Here is a 15,137-nt window from a genome sequence, read left to right as displayed (position 1 = left end):
AATAACAAGAGCCAGTTCCACTGTATTTTGAATTCCGTCAATGATTTTAGAAGAAAAAAGAGGTCGATAGGTCATACGCGGACCACAAATGGCACATTAAAACTATGCTAATTAGCAAACCTGAGCTCAGTCGCCACACCGTCATCGCGCCGTTGACAACGCCGTTGAAATATTTTTTGTGTGGCAGTTGTAATCATCGAATATGGTTTATTTAGCCTCTTTTTTCTTCTAACATCATTGGTATGACTATAATAAAGATTCAGATTTTAAATGACGAAGGTTTGGTCCTCACAGTCCCTCACTCTACAAAACAAAACTTTAGAATAGCTGAACGAATCTATGAAATATATATGTATGAAACTTTACACAAGATCATTGTTGAAAAAGCATATAGGCTAAGCTATAACCCGATTTTCCTATAGTAACGGGATCTACGCGGAGGATACCGTGGGACAGTCTGTTGTAATACTTAGAATCCGTGAATTTTAATGAAAAGATTGTTGCGTATATGCAGCACTTCTGTGAAACAAGTTTCTGTGAATAACTGATTCTATGTAACTAAGCTAGTATGTTATAAATAAATATTTTATATTTGAATAAATTAAATTTTAATTGATGTACCTACACACAGACACGTGATTTGGTTTGGATGAAATTATCCAAACCAAATCACGTGTCTCAAACGGTGAAGGAAAACATCGTGAGGAAACCTGCACACCAGAGAATTTCGTAATTCTCTGCATGTGTGAAGTCTGCCAATCCGCATTGGGCCAGCGTGGTGGACTCAATAGTCCACCACGCTGGCCCAATGCGGGCGGCCCATTGCGACATGCTGGTCCAAATGCCAATGCCTAACCCTATTATTCTGAGAGGAGACTTGAGCTTAGCAGTAAGCCGTATATGGGTTGACCTATAATTTTACATAATACCTTTTTTAGGCATTCAAATAAATAATATGTCTAGCTATGTACCATGATGAGACCAATGTGTGTACATCGGTGCTGAGAACACAAAGGAGAACGGTAAAGGAACCGGACTTAGGCTGGAAGGTCGTGGGTTTGATTTTCAGACGCTGGACTATTTCGTACCCACTCCTAATGCAGTCTGTTCCGACAAATATAGTCAAAATATAGAAAATATTCTTTAAATAAAAAAAATAAAGACCATTGTTATTATAATTAAAAAGTGTAAAAATACATTACAAAATTTATATTTATAGCTTTTTCAAGAATCCAAGTGAACACAGTAAACGTAAAAGACAATAATCATTGTAATGTCTGATAGAGGCCGTGCAATCTCAACAACTATAATAACTTAATTTAGTAACAATTAGACGGATTGTGTAAAGATTCGTGTCTTTGCAGAATAGGGACAAGGCGACGAATCGAACTGTCCGACGTCGTGCATGTACCTACTCGTAGCTTGACTTAGAACGAGAGACTGCGAAAGACAATATTTTATAAAGAAAGAAAAGAATTTTATGAAGACTACAAGTTCATCAGGCTATTTTTTTATTCTTTACTAGCGGACGCCCGCGACTTCGTCCGCGTGGAATTCAGTTTTTCACAAATCCCGCGGGAATCATGGATTTTTCCGGGATGAAAAGTAGCCTATCTGATCTAATCCAGAGTAAAATTTTAGCCCAATCGCTTCAGTAGCCGCAGCGTAACAGTCCGAACAAACATACTTACACACTTTCACACTACTACAAACTTTCGCCTTTATAATATTAGTGTGATGAAATGAAATGAAATGAAATGAAAAATGAAATGAAATGAAATGAACTTTATTTGCCTTAATACACTTAATAAATATACAAGATGTGATGTAACAAGTTAGCCCTTGACTACAACCTATTGGTAAGTGATGATACTACGATGGAAGAGGCCAAAATTTTAGGAGTATAGGATGAAAATCCAAACCCCTTTCGGTTTCAAAACTACATGGTACCGGAACGCTAAATCGGTTGCCGGTAGGGTGGTAACTAACCACGGCCGAAGCCTCCCATCAACCAGACCTGGACCAATTAGGTAAATCTCAATCGCCCCAGCCGGGCATCGGACCCAAGACATCCGTCTTGTGAGTCCAATGTGCATTCCACTGTGCCAAGGAGACCGCACGGGCATTGCTCCTAGGATAGGGATTCCGCGAAGCTAATAAGGATTGGCAACTGGGGATGTGAATTAATAAATAAAAAAATATAGTTATAAAAGTATCCCCACTTTAAGCACCCTAACGTCTATCGGCTCTTGTAATTATGTGCCTCGCCTATGACACACATCACTATCTATCCCCAAAGTATGCGTAGTATATTGTGTATATTCACATAGACACTTAATATTATACCAAATATATTTAAAACTAGCGGACGCCCGCGACTTCGTCCGCGTGAAAGTCGTTGTAAACTTCCAACTACCCCTATCCTACCCTACCCTAAACTACCTCTACCCTACCCCTACCCTACCCTACCCCTGCTGTACCTCTACCCTACACTACCCCTACCATGCCCCTACCCTACCCCTACCCCTACCCTACCCCTACCCTACTCATTAAGGCTGCACTTCTTTATTTATTCCCCCCACCGCAAGTCGCGTCGAGCGCGGCAACCGTTACACAAAAATAATCCATATAGCATGAATTAGTATTCACGCGCGATGGCTTAGCATATTTCTTGTATAACTTTGGTGTTTCTTTACCGATTTTTATGATTCTTTTTTTATTGAATAGGTTATAATGTTAACTTTCTTATTAGGGATGAGTGATGAGTGTTATAAACATAAGAGTAGAGAAATATAATTAGAAAGCTCCGAACTGCTAAGCTATTGGGAGTAACACGTGTTATTGTGAGTCAACCATAAAAGATAGACATATATATGCTGTTGTGTTTTTATAGATAATTTTAAGGAAAACATTTCCGTCATACATGATTTCTATGTAGCTTTAACCATTAAGGCTGTACACGCGACGGAAGCTTAAAAAATTGAGTAACTTCTCCCGTTTTCTCAACATTTCTCTTCACTGCTCTGCTCCTATTGATCGTAGCGTAATGAAAAGTATACTATAACCTGCCCAGGAGTATGTAGAATAATTGTACCAAGTTTCGTTAAAATCCGTCCAGTAGTTTTTGTTTCTATAAAGAACATACAGACAGACAGACAGACAGACAGACAGACAGACAGACAGACAGACAGACAGACAGACAGACAAAAATTTTACTGATTGCATTTTTGGCATCAGTATCGATCACTAATCACCCCCTGATAGATATTTTGGAAATATATTTCATGTACAGAATTGACCTCTCTACAGATTTATTATAAGTATAGATAAAATCTTGATATTGATGTATTTTTTTGTAATTTTCACGGTACTTGTATATCAAAAAAATGTAAAATGACATGAAATTAAGACGAAGACAAAAGCTTACACAAGTTTTTTTGCGGACAAAGTCGCGGGCGTCCGCTAGTTTACAAATATATCCTAATTTGAATAACACAGCCGAGTATAATTATTTACGGAACAAACAACAATTGAAACTACAATTGAAGTATGTTTATAAGTACAGACTACTACTAGCTACTAAAATAAAAACTGTTTTTTTTTTGCGGAACTTACAACATTCGGAAGGTACCAGTATGTTTACGTTCAATTAATTTGTAATTAAACTAGGTACATAATTGTTAATATTATTAAAGTTATATCCTTGTGATTTATTGTTCTAAACTTAACGATTAGTATAAAATGATTGTTAATTACTCTTGCCTTTCTAAGGTGTTTTTTTCACATACCAGATAAAGACACGATCACGTTTTTGGAATTTTAGTTCAGGGACTGTTTGCTTAAAAGGGCACGACTTACTGTCGACCTTAATACATTTACACTAACTAATAATTTACAAGGGGGGTTTGTAAAATATTTGTTAGTGTAAATGTATTAAGGTTTCGACGGTAAGTACGAGCATATTGCATGCGATACGAACTTGAATTTTTCTTATAATATCTACTATAAGTATATTTATATCTTCTATATTATTAAAAGGTAAATTTTGTGATACTGGAGTGGTAATCTCTGGATCTACTGAACCGACTTTGAAAATACTTTTTCCAAAAGAAACCCAAAAGTTTGTGTTTAAGTTTGTGTATGTACCTAAGTGTGTACGTTCGTTATTCCTTTGCGCTGCGGCTACTGAAGCGATTTGGCTAGATTTTGGCGAATGGATTTTTTCTCCGGATTAACACAACACTTTTCATGCCGGAAAAATCCATGGTTCCCGCGGGATTTGTGAAAAATTTAATTCCACGCGAACGAAGTCGCAGGCGTCTGCTAATAGGTTATATTATATCCCCGTATTCCCACGGGAACGGGCACTAGCATTGGCTAATTATAAGTATATAAACAAATCTACATATTTCGTATTTTATTCGTATGGATTCTTCTTCATCACATTATACTTTAATTATCCGAATTTTTAATTAACCAAATGCCTTATGACAACAATTAGTCCGAATAATCGAGTCTCTCCTACTACTATTAGTCTATATCATATATATTACGTATATTCCAATGTTTATATCCCAATCAAAATACAGTTAAATAAATCTTTAAAAATAATTTTAAAAAAATCTTAAATATTCATAAATATAATTAAAGTCACTCTTTACTTAATTAAGTTTTAAATTAGCACCTACAATTTTTCTTCGTTTTGTGTAATACGATTAGAGAAACTCGAGTTTTTGTCGATAGCTTTTTTTGCTAACCACATATGCATATTCATAAGAACGTTTAAAGTATTACTACTCATTTTCATAATGCCTTAGCGACTATGAGTTAGATTTAGTAACTTCCTGCTACACATTGCTCTAATCAAAGTTAAAGTTTCCGTTATTCTTGTTGTTATGATTCTAATAAAAACCTTTCTATCGCGAAAGGAAAAAGCTTTGAAATTAATTTTGACCACTCTATCACTCTACTATGCACAATCTATACCTACAGTAGATGATTAGTGATCGTTTAGAAATCTCAGCCCAAAAGCATGACCAGCCCCCCTAACCAAGTGGCACGTCAATTCTCTTTCTACGATCGCTAACGCTTCGAAAACTAGAAATATGTATGGGAATCACATTTGTTATCAACAGGTCACGTGATCAAGATCTGTCATTTCCATTCATTTTTTAGTTTTCGAAGCGTTAGCGATCGTAGATAAAGAATCAACGCACCACTTGGCTACAGAGGCAGGTATCGTTACTACCTACAGAGATGCTTATTAGAATAGGATTAATCCTATTCTAATAAGCATCTCTGTAGGTAGTAACGATACCTGCCTCTGTAGCCAAGTGGTGCGTAACAAGATTTGATTTTCATAAAACTATAAAAAAAAAAACAAAAAATAATATATGCCATTTTATATTACTATTAAAGGTTTTTCTTATAATAATATAATTCCACATCTGTTTAATGGTTTACCTTATTAAAAAAATCACATTACCTTTTTACTAATTACCTACTTAAAAGCCCTTTTAACTGCTGCAGTTACCAGAAAATGCCTACTACAATTCTACGAGTACTATATGCGCGCCTAGACAATATTTTAATAAATTAATTTTCAAACAGATGTGCTATAAACAGAATATGATTTCTATGAAGTTATTATGATCTAGATTCTAGATAACAATCGATAAATAATAATTAAAATGAGCAATAGAGTCACAAATTAGAATTACATGAACGTAACCATTTAATTAAATTATTCAGATTGCAATGTAACGTACGAGTACATGCATTTTTACGCTTATTGTACAAACCAGTTTCAAGTAACATAGCATTTTATGCAAAGTGACTAGATCCTATAAAGTACGTATTACCATTTAATAATATGTATTATAGTAGAACTCTTTGTGTCAGACTTATTTTTTTTTATTATTTACAAGTTAGCCCATGACTACAATATCACCTGATCTAATGGTAAATGATGTTGATGGAAGCGGACTAAATTTTTAGGAGGAGGATGAAAATCCACACCCCTTTTCGGTTTCTACACGATATCGTACCGCTAAATCGCTTGGCGGCTTAGCGGAAACAGCAACCCATCATTTAAGCTATACAGGGTGTCCTATAAAAGTATGCCGTAATATTTACGGGACTCCATGTATATACCTGTAACTAAAGAAATCTAAAAAAAGAAGAAATAAGAACTACCTTTTTTTAAATCAATAAACAAACAGTTCCCAAGTTTAATTAACTTTATTAATTAGTAAAACAACTATTGTTATTGAACAATTTGTAAAAGATGAAACTAAATGGAAAAAGAAATATAAAAATGGAAATCTATTACCAATTATAAATGTCATCATTAATTGTTTACAGGAAATGGCACGAGGAAATAGCTTTAGCGAACAAGCAGGGACGCAAGCCGTCGCTTCTCCGCGCAATGACTAAGACGTTCTGGTTGAGCTACGCACCTTCCGGAGTCATGTTCATGATACATGCACTCCTCCTCAAGTGAGTTGTATTCATTAAATCAATTATAATTTTTATTATCCATACTAAAATCATAAATGCGAAAGTAAGTCTGTTTGTATGTAACTTTTTTCGCAGATAATGAATGAACAATGCTGATAAATTTTGGTATAGAGATAAATTGGGTTTTGAAGCAAAACAAAAGTGGATTGAATATTTCTTACGAAAAAAATAAATAGATTGGTGCGAAATAGGGATTAAAAGTTTGCATGGACAACCTTCATTTAAAAAAATATTGGTGCATAAATTATTAAATAAATATAATAGAATGTAAAGGTATTGAAAATTTGGCTAAAATGTAAATTAGAAATATTTCAAGTAATATTTTTCGAAGAATATTATGAATGCGATCGATTAAACAATAAGTTTTTTATGATTTTTTTTATTTTATTGGATTTTTTAATAAAATTATGTAAATGAAACTATCGTGAAAATTTAAAATGTAATAATCAGTTTAAAAAGAGAATGAAAGCTTACACAATTTTTTAGCAGGAAATGTCACTGGCGTACACTAGTTTCTTATTGTCATCAATGTGTATAGAACTTTATTACGTTTTAATCGTTATTGCAAGGTCTTGCCTCATAGGTCTATGACTCTTAAGAAGTCGAGTGGCATCGCTCTTATTTTATGTCAGCTTCTGGCGATCAAGTAAGCTCACATGCCTGCAGCGCTGACCTCAACTGATCGAGTGTCGGTCGCCATCGGCATGATGTAATGCAACAACAACACACGATCACTTTTATCGATTGTCAAGCCGTTAGCGCTGCAGGCAAATTTCTTAAGCGTTTATTTTATATTTCAAGTAATGAAAGTTTATTTTTTTCTAGTGGAAAGTGAGTTTCTTCCGAAAACGGGACTAATTATTTTTTATGTTAAACAATTTTATTTGTATGTACTTTTACCGGTCACATTGAAAAAAAATATATTAGGCAAAGATGTACACCTAGCTTGAAAACATGTTCATTTAGTAAGGACTCCAAAGATGTAAGACATTAGTTAGTTCCGAAAGGGGCTGATTATAAATCGTTACTTATTAAGTTTCTGTCGCTTGAATAAAAAAAGAATTTAACATTGAATTATAACCCGTTGAAATGACAAAAACAACATGAAAAAAACTAACATTTTCGAATAAAAATAACGCGAGAATTTATTACTGTGAATGGATGACATTAAAAGTTAGTAAAGTCGATCAATTAAAAAATGTACACCTACCAACCAAATTTACTTTTTAGACACCTAGGTACTTACTCACAGCACAAGGAACCAATCAATTCTCTTATTTTATTTAAAAAACCTCCCCATAAAACTATGAAACCAGATATTCGCGTACCCCCGATTACAAATTGTGAAACCCCATTTTTTGTCAGGCTAACGTAGACCTGCGTCGAGTATTCAGTGGATCCTTAGGGTCCACGTGGACCTTTGGAAATCAATGAGCTAGACTGATAATGTAATTTTTATATAGTGATTATTGACAGAACATGTAGCGTCCATCTGATGTTAAGTTCAAGTTACACATCTTACCTACAATGCGTTGGCCTGTACTCATTAACTCGAGGCGTAAGTTTAAGACTCATATGCCTCATGTGAACTCCTAAACCGAACCAAATAAATTCATAAGAGCGTTGGGTCATTTATCTTTGAAAACATTCTCACATTTTAGAGCATTTATGCATAAAGCGTTTTATAAATCACTTTGAATTTTTTTTATTAATTACATTGGTGCTACATGTATTTTAAGATAATTTGAATTATTTATTAGACCGTTCCAGCCAGTGGCGTTGAGCATGCTGCTTTGGTACTGGGAGCCCGGCTCAAACATGACGTACCAGCAGGCAGTGTACTGCGCCTCCACTGTCATCATACTGTCGCTGCTGATCGCATTCATCTACCACCATGGGACGTACTCCACGCAACAGTTCGGAATGAAAGTCCGCATCGCTGCTTGTTCGCTTATTTACAGGAAGGTTAATATTATTTCTTCTTTTGTTAATTTCTATGCTTATGATCTCGAGCTCGATTGACCCAGCACAGGTTTCATTCTTTTGAGCCTCAGACAAATTACCTTCTATTAGGACCTGCCTCGCTAGAGGTTAGTCCCTCTGTTAAAAACATATGATCATGATCAAACGTGATTTAAAAATTATAGTCGTGTGTACTCGTAGTGTAAGGACTCAGGATATATTTATTGGTGTTAAATATTTTCGATTTGTAAGTTTTCCCGCTCAAAAAAAACGTCAGACATTTTGTTGCACAATTTTGGTAAGATGCATCTCCATATCTAATTCCTCTATGAGTCCAATAGAAGGTAATTGGTCTTAGTTATGATTCATTTTAATGGTCTACTACAGGATTAAGTCTTAAAGTCTCCCCCTTAACAGGAGAGGAATATGGAGCTTCGATAAACCACGCATCTCCTATGGAGGTTGGCGGACTTAGGGTTATAATGTTTGTTTTTGTAACGATAACTATCAGATGTTAATGATTATGACCGGGAACGACGGTATGATGTTGTAACATCACCAACTTCCCAACTCGGGACTAATAATGTTTACTAAGAATTTCTAAGAAGAAAGATAAGCTCAAAATACAATAGCCTGATTAAAGACTCGAACCCAGGAGCTCATGTTCTGAATCCACACAGGCTAACTATGGGAGCAATAAGGCAGTTAAGATAAACCCTACATTTATTAGCTCAGATTTGTGAGTCTCGGCCGTGGCTAGCCAAGCGATTTAGCGCTGTGGTAAGCTAAGTAGAAATTCCGACGGCCTCCGTGGCGTAGTGGTATGTGCAGTAAATTTACAAGACGGTGGTCCTGGGTTCGATGCCCGGCTGGGTCGATTGAGGTTTTCTTAATTGGTCCAGGTCTGGCTGGTGAGAGTGGTACTACCGGCAAAGACGTACCGCTAAGTGATTGATTGATACTTGTTCCGGTATGATGTCGTGTAGAAACCGACAGGGGTGTGGACTTTCATCCTCCTCCTGACAAGTTAGCCAGCTTCCATCTTAAATTGCATCATCACTTACCATCAGGTGACTGTGAACCAGTGAGCCTGATACCATCATAGTCAACGGTTAGTGAAGACGGAAATATTATGGTCTGATGAGTATGTTCAAAATCCTCGTCAGAACAAGGCAGTGTGTGCGTTCTCTGACTAAGTATATTCTGATTATTAACTAGAACGATGAATTTTATTTTCTTGAAAGTCCATAAATAACGTTTATGGTGGAGAAACAGAGCATGTCACCCAGACGTTTTCTCTTGAAATACTATGGTATTTTTCGTTGTATATAATATATCCCTTGGTCTTGTTCCTCAGATTATACATATACATAGCGAAATAAACAAATCGTTAGAAATTTAAAACACGCAAACACTCAAAATAGTAGTATCGCTATTTTGTATTCACTGTTTTTATAACTATAATGTATTGTGAGATTCGAATTTGTCTTGTCTATTTTTTGAGAATTCAATTGTCGAGTTGTTTATACATTGTAATAGTCCAAGAGCTACTGAACCCTGCGAGTAACGGTCTTCCTGTAAGGTTAGACAGAACAATTAAGATTGCTGACGGGTTGACAAGCTCTTCAGCTATAATAGGCCACTTCGCAGGAAAACATTAAAGTTTGAACGCTTTATTCCCTTCCAGTGTAAACACTCTTATTGGAAAACAGCTTTGTTTGTTCAAACTCGTCACTCGTCAGGCTGGCCCCACGCTGGCCCCATTGGCCCTGCGGATTGGCAGACTTCACACACGCAGAGAATTGAGAAAATTCTCTGGTATGCAGGTTTCACGATGTTTTTCCTTCACCGTTTGAGACACGTGACATGTAACTTCTTAAAATGCACACAACTAAAAAGTTGGAGGTGCATGCCCCGGACCGGATTCTAACCCATACCCTCCGGAATCGGAGGAAGAGGTCATACCCATTGGGCTATCACTGCTCTATGTTATCATATCCCTATTACACAGATAATTATTTATTCTTTAGGCCAGGCTTTGTCGCTCTTCTACTACTACAAACTACTTACCATTGTTTACAGTTCTATAGTAGATGTTTTAAAATGATAGGTAATGCGCATGAGCTCCGGTGCTTTGGCTCAGACGACGGCTGGCCAGGTGGTGAACCTGCTCTCCAACGATGTGAACCGGTTCGACTACGCGTTTATCTACTCGCACTTCATCTGGCTGCTGCCGCTGCAAGTTGTGCTGGTTTGCTACCTCATCTACATCAAAATCGGTCACGCTGCCGTCATTGGAGTTATCGGCATCGTTCTCCAAACCATTCCTGTTCAATGTGAGTATTCATCATCATTATCAACCCATATTATGCTTACTGCTGACCCTGAGTCTCCTCTCACAATGAGAGGGGTTAGGAGAAAAGCCTATATCCACCTCGCTAGACCAATGCGGATTGGCAGACTTCACACCCGCAGAGAATTAAGAAAATTCTCTGGTATTGAGGTTTTCTCACGATGTTTTTCCTTCACCGTTTGAGACACGTGATATTTAATTTCTTAAAATGTACACAACTGAAAAGTTAGAGGTGTATGCTCCTGACCTGATTCGAACCCACACCCTCCGGAATCGGAGGCAGAGATTATATCCACTAGGATATCACGTAACTTAACAAAAAAAACAAATATCTACTATCTAATATAGGTAACTATTAAAAACCTATGGAGTCCCCAAGTATCAACATAATAATGCGCAAAAACCTAGATAACACGTTTTATACTAGCTGATGCCTCGCGGTTTCATCCGCGTGGTTCCCGTTCCCGTAAGAATAGGGGATAATAGGGCCTATAGCCTTCTTCGATAAATGCTATCTAACACTGAAAGAATTCAAATCAGACCAGTAGTTCCTGAGATTAGCGCGTCAACCAAACAAACTCTTCAGCTTTATAATTTTAGAATAGATATTGTCCTAAAGGTCGCCATTGACGGTCAATTATTCTCACGTTTCTGAAAAGCAAACGGCAGTACCCACGCGGCATACTATACAAGTCATGTACGCAGTGACCAACACACGATGAATTATAGTCTTGGGTGCTACAGAAACGTGAGAATAATTAAGCTAGCTTAAGTTTAATCTAGCTTAATCAGTATATTTGAATACAGCATACATGAGTAAACTGGCTGCTAAATTGCGTATGAATACTGCGTGCAAAACTGACGAACGAGTTCGCATCATGGACGAAATCATTACTGGAATGCAGGTATTTAATTGTTTAATTATACCTATGAATATGTACTCTAATGTATTTAATGTTTTAATACAAAAATTAAATATTTTAAACGCTTCAAATAAGAGTTACATCTCTGTGCTATGTAGGTATATAATATTATTATAATTTCAATTATATACCTACCTATTAACATTTTAAACTGAGTAATCAACTACTTTGTCCTTATAAGTTACTGACAAAGGTATTGTTAAGGCGTAACGTGAATAACTTTAAACCTATAGGTCGATGATGTTTCAGAAAATTTGAAAACATAGATAGAATATTGCTATAACGAAATCACAAATATTTAAAACATAGAACATTGCTCTATCGAAATTACAAAATTTGAAAGTATAGAACATTGCTCTAACGAAATCACAAAATTTGAAAGCATAGAACATTGTTCTAACGAAATCACAAAATTTGAAAGCATAGAACATAGCTCTAATGTAATCACAAAATTTTAAAGCATAGAACATTGCTCTAACGAAATCACAAAATTTGAAAGCACAGAACATTGCTCGATTTATGACTTTTTGTATCATTTTTTATATAAAAAATTAACGAATTGTCAATTTTATTTGATTTTTATGAAACTTTCAATATTATTTTGTCTTTCTTTATATCAATGTTTACACATTATTTGTAAATTCCTTAACATATAACTTTATGTACTGTACAGTAGGTACTTATACTTTAATAAAAACAAGAAAGACTCAGCAATATTATCAAGATACTGTTCGTCGTAATTACTGACCGTTTTGGAACGATGAATACGTACAGTTTTACATATTTTTTATGATACATAATTATGTTGAACGCATTTTTTATTATTATAATTTAATTTCAAAAGTATTTGCAACTTTTATTGTCTATAAAATAATGTAGGCTTTAACAGCCTCAGTCCTGCTTGTAAGACTTGTTACACCAAAAATCGATTTGCGAACTTTGAGTATCAGAGTACCAAGGCCCCTGCACTGTGCACTGAGTAAGCTGCACTGTGTGCGGTTAAATTAAATTATTTTTTATAAAATATATTTATTTAAATATAAATCTACGGACAACACACTACACACATGACTATCTAGCCCCAAAAAAAGCGTAGTTTGTGTTATGGGCTCTAAGAAACACATGGTATAAACTAGAGATGGGGAACTAACGCATCAAAACTGAGGCGGACAAATGTAAAAAAATTACTTAAATTCATTTAGTAGCTTATTAAATAACTAACGTTATCTATACAAATAATACCTAAAATATAATCTATTGGCCCCCCTAACTAATTTTGATATATGGCTCCTCGAAAATATCGTCTACAATGTCGAGTTGTGTGCTCAAGAAGTGTAAAAACTATTTATACACAAATATGTAATGGAATTAAAGACAAAATGCGTGCGCTCAGTGGAGTCGCTAAACTCGGATCACTTTTGTGGTTATTCTTTAGGGACGTAACCTCTCTACTTATATATTTTTTTCAATTTGAGGTAATCTAATCAAATTGAAATAAGCCAAACAGTAGTTTGATTGTCACATCATTTTACAGGTTATAAAAATGTACGCCTGGGAGAAACCTTTCGAGCAAGTCGTCGCCTTGGCTCGCAAAAACGAAATTAACTGTATCACATCTGCATCTTACCTCAGAGGAGTTTACCTCAGCTTCATGGTGTTCACTGAGAGACTATCCCTATACATCACTCTTTTATCGTACTCGTTATTCGGATACCAAGTCACTGCTGATATTGTAAGTAATACTTGTTCTTTAAATTAATATAATACAAATCATTCTACACAAATTCATGTACAATTTATATACCATTATCATGAACAATTTATATTTACTGCTAAATATACCTACTGCCCAGTGTTAAGCATTTTAATTAGATCAGGAAATTCAATTGCATATTTATAAGTCGCTTGTTACTAGACTTAGTACTGCGTATTTTCATAATACTAAGTATCCAATATTATATCATTTATTATTTCTCAGAAAATCGTATATAATTATTTCGCGTTATTCTATATATGTTTCACTATGTGCCTGCAAGAAAGCTGAATATAATTAATTACAGGTGTTCCCATTGGCGCAATTTTTCAACACACTACAAGGGACACTATCTATAATAATGTCAAATGCGGTATCGTTTTTGGCAGAGGCTCTGATATCTGTCCAACGACTCGAAGCGTTCATGCTATTGGGTATGTGAGGTGAGACTGAGGTCTCGGTGCATGCCTCGCCTACTGTGTATGCATGATACGCCAGATGTTACTCTTGTACCAGCAACTTGCTATGATGTCTGTTTCTCTGCCCGCAGTACTAGATTGTACACGTGTAAGCGATCGTTTTCGAGTATAGAGACACTACGTCAGACTTAAATTAAAAGCAGGGGCGTATCTACTGCCATATCAGCCGTATAAATGATACGGGGCACCCGGACTACAGGGCCCACTTACGTGTGAAAACAAAAATTTCTAAAAATAATCTATAATGTTAATTAATCTGATGGTGCTTGCCGGAAAAAAAAACATAAAAAGCTGCAGAATTAACAAAAGTAAAAAAAGCAATGCTTTGTGGTGAAAAAGTTAGGTAGAGTAAATGAAAAACTAAAGATTACGGTATTTGCCGCTCGTCTATTGGCTCACCCTAACTAATACATGGCCCCTCTAAGGCATGCTACGCCAGTGATTGAAAGTGCTCTAAAATCCGCTTGGAACGTATGGTGTAGAGTAATTTACATCCAAAAGAAGGTTTTCCTTTAATTAATTATAGTTTCTCAATACTCGAAAACTTCGTCAGCCTTCTGGCGTATGCAATTTAGTACTACGGAATTACGAGATTTAGTAGAAAAATGTTGTAGTGTGTTAACATGAATCCACAGGATTTTATTTAAGTGCGACGGTATGGGAAAGTTCTTAGCTAATAAAACTATACAGACAAACGGTATTGAGATTATATTTTCTACTTTTTTGTGAAAAATGTAAATATAATTGTTATGTTAAAACGTAATTATTCTTTGTGGTGCTCATTCGAAATATTGTTGTTTTCATAATTATATATTATTTTTAAAACACTAAAAGTAATAAAATAAAGTAAAAAATAAGTGTAAAAAAATTACTGCGCAAATAAAATTACATGCGAGCGTTTATCAATTTTGTTTTTCTTTAATTAGCGCGGAAGCGCAATTTGGTTTTCTTGAATTTATATACGACATTTGATTCATATTTTTCCCATACAATCGAAAATAAATAAAACATCCTGTGTAGTAGATTTTGACTAACTAGCATGGCCCGTAGTGTTGTAATGTTAACCATAAGAATTGTTAACTTATCTTGTTGGGGTAAGACGTATTACACAGTTCAGAATCTGCTGAAGAACCATTACTGTGTACAAC

General features: G+C 35.4%; 1 protein-coding gene across 2 annotated transcripts in view; it reads left to right on the top strand.

Moving 5' to 3' along the window:
• LOC112043300 (ATP-binding cassette sub-family C member 4) overlaps positions 1 to 15,137 on the top strand; it is a 51,604-nt gene that overhangs the window by 22,447 nt on the left and 14,020 nt on the right. The window contains exons 2-7 of one of the 2 annotated variants that reach the window (XM_024078636.2): positions 6,364 to 6,498; positions 8,280 to 8,484; positions 10,592 to 10,817; positions 11,642 to 11,739; positions 13,292 to 13,489; positions 13,818 to 13,944. In XM_024078636.2, coding sequence (XP_023934404.2) covers positions 6,364 to 6,498; positions 8,280 to 8,484; positions 10,592 to 10,817; positions 11,642 to 11,739; positions 13,292 to 13,489; positions 13,818 to 13,944 — 989 coding nt within the window. The remainder of the gene's footprint in view (positions 1 to 6,363; positions 6,499 to 8,279; positions 8,485 to 10,591; positions 10,818 to 11,641; positions 11,740 to 13,291; positions 13,490 to 13,817; positions 13,945 to 15,137) is intronic. The other variant, XM_024078635.2, reaches the window with a different exon arrangement.

Source organism: Bicyclus anynana, chromosome 4, assembly GCF_947172395.1.
Source record: "Bicyclus anynana chromosome 4, ilBicAnyn1.1, whole genome shotgun sequence".
NCBI classification, from domain to species: Eukaryota; Metazoa; Arthropoda; class Insecta; order Lepidoptera; family Nymphalidae; genus Bicyclus; species Bicyclus anynana.
Note: the sequence above shows the minus strand (reverse complement) of the source record. Positions and strands in the feature narration are given on the sequence as shown.